The sequence below is a fragment of the Lipotes vexillifer genome, unplaced genomic scaffold (assembly GCF_000442215.2).
Source record: "Lipotes vexillifer unplaced genomic scaffold, Lipotes_vexillifer_v1.1 scaffold1547, whole genome shotgun sequence".
NCBI lineage: Eukaryota > Metazoa > Chordata > Mammalia > Artiodactyla > Lipotidae > Lipotes > Lipotes vexillifer.
The window spans coordinates 43,948-53,456 of record NW_006791461.1 but is presented as its reverse complement, the minus strand read 5'-3'; the positions used below and the strand labels follow the sequence as shown (position 1 = coordinate 53,456).

At 41.8% G+C, this 9,509-nt stretch overlaps 1 protein-coding gene across 1 annotated transcript; it reads left to right on the top strand.

Moving 5' to 3' along the window:
- The first annotated feature begins 8,149 nt into the window (after nucleotides 1-8,149).
- On the top strand, nucleotides 8,150-9,184 carry LOC103086199 (melanoma-associated antigen B18-like). The gene has a single exon (XM_007464420.1). The coding sequence runs from the start codon at nucleotides 8,150-8,152 to the stop codon at nucleotides 9,182-9,184; it is 1,035 nt and encodes a 344-aa protein (XP_007464482.1).
- Nucleotides 9,185-9,509: the final 325 nt, after the last annotated feature.

The following is a 9,509-nucleotide window of genomic DNA, read 5'->3' as shown; positions in this document are numbered from 1 at the left end:
CCCTGTACGCTCTTCCTTGCCAATCTCATTCATGTTCATTGCTTCCATTTTCAAATACCTGCTCATGACTTCAGATGTGCATCTTAAGCCCAGGCCTCTCCTCTAATATTCAGCTTCATATATATTTCTGCTTACCTGATATCTTCACTTGCATATTTATTAAAAGTGCTTCAAACACAACCCTCTTTAAATTGAACTCACAACCATACCTCCAAATCACATCCATTCTTATCAATCCTACTCTTGGTAAACTGTACACTTGCAGAATTCCCAATCTCAGTAGGTGATGCAACTGTGAATGCAGTTGCACAGGCCACGGATATAAGCAGGCATTTTTTTTCTTTTTTTTTTTTTTTTGGCGGTACGCGGGCCTCTCCCTGCTGTGGCCTCTCCCGTTGCGGATCACAGGCTCCAGACGCGCAGGCTCAGCGGCCATGGCTCACGGGCCCAGCCGCCCAGCGGCATGTGGGATCTTCCCGGACCGGGACATGAACCCGTGTCCCCTGCATCGGCAGGTGGACTCTCAACCACTGCGCCACCAGGGAAGTCCTAAACAGGCATTTTTGACACTATGTTCTCCTACACCACCCATGTGCAAACTAGCACATGAGTCTTGCAAATTCTACCTATACACAGCTTTCTAATCTGTCCAAATTTCTCCATCTCTGATGTGACAATCCTGGAATACTGTACAAGTATCTGGAATTCTTTTTCCTATGTGTTTTTTGTTTGTTTTGCTTTGCTTCCCTTTTTATTTACACTGCAGCCACAGTGTTCTTTACAAAATGCATATCTGAGCAGGTCATTCGCCTGCTTTAAAACTTTTAGTTGTTTTATTTTGCATCTAAGAAGAAGCCCAAACTCTTTTACTACACTCTACCCATTGACTTTCACACTCAAGCTAAAGTGGTCTTCCTTCCAGTCCACTGAGTGGTGTTCTTCCAGCGCGCCAACTTTATTATGCAATCAGACCTTTGTACAGGCGGTTCCCCTAAGGAACAGTTTCCAAACCTCGCCCCACCCTTGTTAACCTAACTCACATTCATCCTTTTTTCTAGGTTAAGATACTAATTCTTCAGGACAGCCTTCCCAAACTTATTGAATCAGATAGTATCCCACTGTTTTATCTCTCTGTCCTTTTCTTTTGTAATGTTTAACAGTTTGTAATAAATGTATATACGTGTCTATTGGATTTACCTCTGTCATTCCCACTAGACGATGAGTTCTAGGAAAGCAGGCTCTGCTCACATTTTGCTCACCATTTTCTCCTCAGCTCCCAGCACAGTGCATGGTTGAATTACTTGTCAATAACTTACTGCTGCATTAAGGATGATAATGTTTTACATTCAGAAAAATATTAAAGTGGGAACAAAATACATGAAGTCAACTTGGTATTCAAAATGCATAGAATCAGAACATGTTCACCTGCTTGGTTAAGAATCCACCTGCCAATGCAGGGGACATGACACGGGTTCCATCCCTGATCTGGGAGGATCCTACATGCCGCGGAGCAACTAAGCCCATGTGCCGCAACTACTGAGCCCACGCACTGCAACTACTGAAGCCTGCATGCTCTAGGGCCTGCATGCCACAACTACTGAAGCCCGTGCGCTCTAGGGCCCACATGGCACAACTACTGAAACCCGCATGCCTCGAGCCCGTGCTCCGCAACGAGAGAAGCCACCGCAATGAGAAGCCTGCTCACTGCAACGCAGAGTAGCCCCCGCTCACAGCAACTAGAGAAAGCCCACGTGCAGCAACGAAAATCCAATGCAGCCCCCCCCCCCAAAAAAAGAACACGTTCACTTGCTCTAAGAATACATAAATCTGACTTTGAGACTTTACTTTTGACTTGAGTAAAAACCGACATCTAATTGTCCACCAGATTAAAAACAACATAGGGCTTCCCTGGTGGCACAGTGGTTAAGAATCCACCTGCCAATGCAGGGGACACGGGTTCGAGCCCTGGTCCAGGAAGATCCCAGATGTCGTGGAGCAACTAAGCCCATGCGCCACAACTACTGAGCCTGCACTCTAGAGTCCGCCAGCCACAACTACTGAAGCCTGTGTGCCACAACTACTGAAGCCCACTCTCCTAGAGCTTGTGTTCCACAACAAGAGAAGCCACTGCAATAAGAAGCCTGTGCACCACAATGAAGAGCACCCCCGCTTGCTGCAACTAGAGAAAGTCCACGTGCAGCAACAAAGGCTCAACACAGCCAAAAATAAATAAATAAACCAACAAACAAATAAATAAATAAATTTAAAAACAACATAGTTTCTCTTAAATAAAAGAGCTAAACTAAGAGCGTATTTCCTTAAAGGTCTTTTCAACTGAATGCTTAAGATGATTCTATAGTGAACAATGCCCTTATAATAAATACCATGTTAATTTTTTCCTTATAATGACTTTAATACTAGCTTATAGTTGAGACCAATTTTTAACCATCATTTTGCTTATCAAAATTATGAGTAATATTACAAAGAAAAGGGTAAGACAAAAAGTAATGAACAGGGTTGAATGCAATACATAAAACTAAATAAAGTTGCTTATCTACTGTCAAGGAATCTTTGCCATTTCTGTCCAGGAAAAAAAAAAAAACAAACTTCTTCTGACACCCCTTTTCTCTATCTCTTGTTTAGTCTAAGCCTTTGGTATCTTCATGACTGTGGTCAAGTTCCTGGTTTAGTAAATAAGACCTAAATGGATGAATGAAAGCTTCTTAATCTTAAAAGCCTCAGTTCCTTTGCCTGTATAATCCAATAAATAAAACCTACACCACAGGTTAAGTACTATAATGGACATAGCACACTTCCTTGAACATAATGGGTCCTCGACAAATAAGTAGTTATTATTATTTTTACTTTAAAATATTTGTCCTCCCTCCTTACTATTTCCCCTCATATCTCTGTGGCTCAATAACAGATATTTTAGAGAATGGGGTGGGGAAACCCATGTGCCCCATTCCATAATTCAGTCACACTTTAGATTTAAAACAGTCTAGGACACTAGGCTAATTAAAGTTTTCCAGTCACAACCACTTCTTTCTTAGGGTACTTCTCACTTATCTTGTAGTAGCTGATAACTTGTCTTCCCATGCCTTCTTGCCCGCCTCATGAGTGCACATACATTGATATATACTGAGAAGGTTAGTTCTAACATTCCACTAAGAGTGAAAATAATAAGAAAACAAATGAACAAAAAACCAAAACCTCTTAACTGATCAGATTTTAAATGTTCCAAATACCCCAGTATTTGGTATTTGCTAACGGCCATCAGGCACAAGTGTTCAAAAAAAAACAAAAAACAAAAAAGCAAAAACACAACCCATAGCATTAGAGACTTTAAAACCCTTCATTCTAAATTTAGTATAGCATATGCAACTTGGGAGTTCCAGCTACCATTGTGGTCAGAAATTCTGCAATCATTTATTTCTTTTCTAGGTGTGACGGGCAGAATTTTAAGCTTACCCCACATGGCTCACACTCCTGTTTAATCCCCTCCCATTGAGTGTAGGAGGGACCTGTGAATATGATGGAATATTGCTTCCATGATTAGGTTATGTTACATGGCACAGTTGACTTTAAGAAAGGGAGATTATCCCTGGTGGACCTGACCTAATCAAGTGAGCCCTTAAAAGGGGCAAGACTCTGTCTTCCTGGTGAAATGGATTCAAAGTTCTGGGGATTCTACATGAAGGAGATTCTTCACTGTGGGCTTTGAAAATGGAGAGGGCCATGCACCAAGGAATGCAACTTCTAGGAGCTAAGAATGGCCCCTGTCTGACAGCAAGCAAGGAAATGGAGACCTCAGTTCCACAATCACAAGGAACTTCATTCTGCCAACAACCTGAATCCTTGAAGTGGATCCTTGCCCAGAGCCTCCTGATAAGAACACAGCTCAGCCAATAAGACACCTGGAGAGTGAGGACCTGAGCAGAGAACACAAATGAACTGCATCTAGACTACTGACCAACAGAACTGGGAGATAATAAGTGGGTGTTATCTTAAGCCACTGAGTCTGTGATAACTTGCTATGCAGCAATGGAAAATTAATCCACTGGGTATCTCAAAGGATGGATCAAGACTGATTTTTAGGACTTTCTCAAAGTTTCAACCCAATAAATATTTCTAAACAACTAATAATTTGTAAAGTTTACAAAGTATTTTCTCATATATACTTTTATTTAATCATCCCAATAACTCAGTATAAAGAATATCTTTATTATCTACTCTAAACCTTTTTTTTTTTAATAGAGTCTCACATAGGGTAATTTTACTGCTCAAGATCACAAAAGCAGACAGTGAAATGATGCCTAAAATTTAAAACAAGGCATTAAGTAATGATGCTCTAAAAAGTGTGAGGCCAGGATCAGTATTAAACACTAAAGACCTACCAGGACTGGGACTAGGGTGAGACAAGTCAGGCCTTCACCTTGAGTTCAAAATTTAAGGTAAGGGGGGGGGGGAACCAAAAAAATCTCAGTAATCAAGATAAATTATGTCTCAATTCAATATTTTAAAAAGTCAAAATAAATGCCAAAATCCATGACACAAAAATATCACACTTTAAAATAAAAACACCATCCACTGGCTAAAAATAGGGTTAAACAAGTGAGGCACTCACTCTCAGCATCATACAAGTGCAGGGTCAGATCCTGTCTTTATTTAAAACTTTGTATTTATTTGCATTTATTTATTTCATTATCTAAAACAAAGAAAAATTATTTATTTTATCACTCACCTCACCTTAGTCCTGGCCCTGACTCAGTAACATATACCCTTGGACACTTCCTTATCTTCCATTTACTAGGCCATATTAACATTTTCTATTTCTTAAATAAACTCTCTACTCAGTTATTTTGGTTGCCTGGCAAGGGGCGAAGTTATGTATTCAAAAGCAGAGTTCTCTTAAGCTGACAAAGTGACTCCTGGCTATGTCAGTCTAAGCATGGTGTCACAGGTATTGGGCTCATTGAAGACAGCGCATCCATGCCTCTAAAATGGCCTTGCTCACTAACATGTCTTGTTCCTCCTTAATATCATTATCCTGGCTGGAGCTGATGTTTTAGAGAATGAGGTATGGGGATGAGGAAGCCTTCAGAAATTCAGTCCTTCATTGGCAGTGTGGCCATTGAAAGGGTTGAAGTGGTACTGGACACAGCAGATTTAAGTGTGGAGAATTTGTTCAAGTCGAACTGAAATAGAAAGCAAAGGGGAACAAAGTCTTCAGCCATTGAAAGGCTCAAGTTATTATTAGGGGCTGAATCACTCTAAATGAGTTCTGCTTGAGAAGGCATTATTATACCATTCACAGGGAAGCAGGATGGGCGGAAGCACAGGGGGAGAAGGAGGTTATAACGGATAAAGAACTCTAAAATAGTTGTACAGTTAGTTTATAACCTAAGACTCCTTACCCACAGTTTGAGTGTCATTGCTCTATAACATTCTATATTTCCAGGCTTATTAACTTAGAAACAACCAACAATGTTACCTACTCAAGAAGTAAATATTCATTCAAAAATCTAAACATTTAATTTACTAACAAGTGAAATGAGAAGTTGGAAAAATTATTTTAATAAACTGAGGCAACATATTAGCATATTTATTCAAACAAATCAGATATTTTTGCAGTGACCACATTAACGGAGTCCTTAAATGAAATCCATTAGGACAGCCCTATATTGAATAAATTTGTGAACCCAGAGGACAGAGTGCCACAATTTGTTTTTATGTCTACATATGCATAAACTAAGATAGTAATAACACTTACACTACGTGCCATATCCACATTGGAATTTATAAAGAAAAAAATAAAACTCAACTAGCATAATGACTGGATAGCTATATAGAAAGAACAGAGAAACTATATCCCTTCAAAGAAAGCTGGCTTTGAATAAATCATAGGACAATTTTCTACGTCTTCCAAAATTATAACTATCTGTAGGCACAAATAATATGTCATGTGATAAATTCTAGGGCCTGAACATTGATTATTCCAATGTTGCTCATTAATAGTAATTAATGAAAGATGAATTATTCAACCAGTTATTAACTGGTTTTGTTCTCAAACAAGATTTTTTTGTTGTTTAAAATTATAAAAAGTATGAAACAATTTTGGGCTAAAGACTGTTCTGATATTGATTAGACAAAGAGAGATTTAGCTTTCTTTATCTATCTATCTTTCTAGGCAGTAAAATAGGGCCTTGTAAGGCTCACCTCAAGAAAACAAAAGGGAGGATATCAGAAGGTTCTACCTATAGATATATTTCAGCTAATAATCTTGAGAAGGAATGATAGAATTGGAGAATTACAACTCGGCAGTTGTAATGGATTAATGGATGACAGTGATGATCCTCGATGACTGACAACATCACCACAAAGGAAACTACAGACATTATGTATCTCCTAATAGAAATGCAGTGTCACCTCTGGAATGGTTTTGCTAACAAAGAGTAGTATTGGAATTCACTATGTTAACAGACAGAGAAGAGAAAGCATTTGAACATGTGTGGGAGTAAAGAAATTGATAAAACTCAACACGTGTTCATGGTAATAACTTTTAGAAAACTTATATTAGAATGGAATTTCCATACTGTTAAATCAACAGCAAACATATTTAAGTGTGAAATGTTAGAAACATTCCCAATAAAGCCCAGAAGAGGACACGGAGGTATGGTACCAACTTTGCTGTTCAAACCTGGACTGGATTGCATAGCCAGTATACAGCCATACACAGCAATACCAAAATAAAAGTCATGAATAATGAAAAGAGGTAGTACGATCCTCTAATTAAAACCTCCAAAGAAACTGGCTGCCAAATATTCAAATGTATAAGGAACTTCAGAAAACTGGTGTAGAAGATCACTATACCAAAAGGAGGACTCTTATCACACAAAACAAATAACTAATTAGAATATGTAATGGAAAATACACCATTCAAACAGCAGCGATATCCAAAATATACCTAAAAAGAGAACTAACAAAAATGCACATGATCTTTATGGGAGCAAATATAAAAAATTACTGATAGATTTAGATAAAAGAAGTCTCAAATACAGCAACATATTATGTTTATTCATGGTGAAGAGAATATTGTACAGATGTCAATTCTCCTTAAATTATTTACAGATTTATGCCTTACCTGATAGGTTTGGTGCGGTGTCAGCAGAGAAGTAGCCCAGCACCTACAAGGCATCAAGGTAAGACACTGAAGGGGGACAGAGGGGAGAACCCACTCCAAAATAAGAAGCCACAAAGAGCGCCCCCTACTGTCAGTCTTGGGAGACCCCAGACACGGCTGCTAGGCTCAGGTTCCCCCTTACTTCTAACTGGGGGTTCTGAGGGAAATGAGAACTTGGTCTGAGGCCAGCTGACTCATCTCAGCAGAGGAAGAAGTCCCGGGCCCTGTCAGGAGTCAGGTAAGACCCCGGTGTGAGTTCTGCGTGATTCCTCCGCCTCCCAAAAGAGAGAGGGAGGCCCCCGGAACCCCACCTCTGCTATAACGCTGGGAAGTCCAGGTGGGCGTGGCCGGAAGCACTCTCCCTAACTTCTGTCACACCAGCTATAGAGCCTGAGGCTTCAGTCTGAGAGGTGTGGCCTCGTATCAGCAGACGGAGGAGTCCCAGAACTGGAGAGGGGTCGCGGTGAGTAATCTTCGTTAGAACTGAAGGGACACACTCCTCCCAGAATTGAAGCGGCCCCACAGAGCCCCGCCCTGTACCGACATGCCCCAACCCCACTGTCGATCCCGAGGGGCTCAAGTGTGGCTGTTATGCCCAACCCCCCCTCCACTTCCGCCTGCAGAATTTGTGGGATGGGAATCCTTGGTCTGAAGGGGTAGCCTCAAGTCAGCAGAGGGAGGAGTCAAAGGACTGGTCAGGAGTCAAGTTTAGTATCCTGGGTTAGAACTGAGGTGACAAGCTCATGCAGAACAGAGGAGGTCCACAGAGTCCTGCCAGCCCCTGTCTCACGGGTTCCTAAAACAGTACCCTTAAGGGGAAAAGCAGAGGCAGCTTTTCTTGGAACCAAGGTAGAAGAATCTCCCTATTGAGGCTATACACACCATCTCTTCCTCTGTCCTCTTTGGTGACCTCTCATCAACCTTGGCAGATTAAACAACTGCCTGCAGTCCCTGACCAGAGTCATCATGCCTCGAGGTCAGAAAAGTAAGCTCCGTGCCCGTGAGAAACGCCGCCAGGCCCATGCTGAGACCCAGAGTCTGGAGGATGCTCAGGCCACTGGGGCAGCAGCAGCAGCAGGAGAGTCCCCTTCCTCTGTCTATCCTCCCTTTGAGGACAGTCCTCAGAATATGCCTGCTGCTGGGACACCTAGCACTCCTGAGGGACCTCAGGGAACCACCAACACTAGTGCAGCTGCTTCATGCACCAATTCAGATGAAGGTACCAACAGCCAAAAGAAGGAAAGCTCAAAATCCTCCAAGGGCACTGAGGACTCACACAGAGATCCTTTACACATGAAGGTGGCTTTGTTGGTGCATTTCCTGCTGCAGAAGTATCAAAAAAAAGAGCCAATTACTAAGGCAGACATGCTGAAGTTTGTTATCAAAAAGTACAAGTATCATTACAATGAGATCCTCAAGAGAGCCTCTGAGCACATGGAGCTGGCCTTTGGTCTTGATCTGAAGGAAGTGGATCCTACCAGGCACTGCTATGCCCTTGTCAGCAAACTAGACCTCACCTCCAATGGAACGATGAATGAAGAAGAGAACACGCCCAAGACCGGGCTCCTGATGATCGTGCTGGGTGTGATCTTCATGAACGGCAACTGTGCCCCTGAAGAGGAGATCTGGGAAGTGCTGAATATGATGGGTGTACATGCTGAAAGGAAGCACTTCATCTATGGGGATCCCAAGAAGGTCATCACTGAAGATTTGGTGCAGCTAAAGTACCTGGAGTACCGCCAGGTGGCCAACAGCGATCCTCCGCGCTATGAGTTCCTATGGGGTCCACGAGCCCACGTTGAAACCAGCAAGATGAAAATCCTGGAGTTTTTAGCCAAGGTTCATGATACAGTGCCCAGTGCCTTCCCATCCTGGTATGAAGAAGCTTTGAGAGACGAGGAAGAGAGAGCCCAAGCAAGAAGGGCAGCCAGGGCTCGTACTGCTGCCATGGCCAGTGCACGCTCCAGGGCCACGGCCAGCAACTTCTCCCAGGCTACGTGAAGTTCAAGGCTGGTTCTTCACTTTTTGGTTGAAAAGGTGTGTCAGTGTTCTAATAGTGGAGGGCCAGGGTGGGACTGGAGAAGGGTATATCCCTGAGTTCCTGTTGTGTATTGCTAACTTGGAATTTTACCTTTTTTTCTTTTTTATTTAGGTTATAGTTCAAATGATGAAGTCTGAGAAGATTGTTTTCCTTGTGGAAAAAGAGCAGTAACATTCTAAGATGTGGATGGCCAGGGTGGGTCTATAGGGAACACAGTGTAATATCCTCTTTGTGTTCCTATTCTATATGGTAAACTTAGAGTTTAATTTTTTCTCTTCCTTTTCT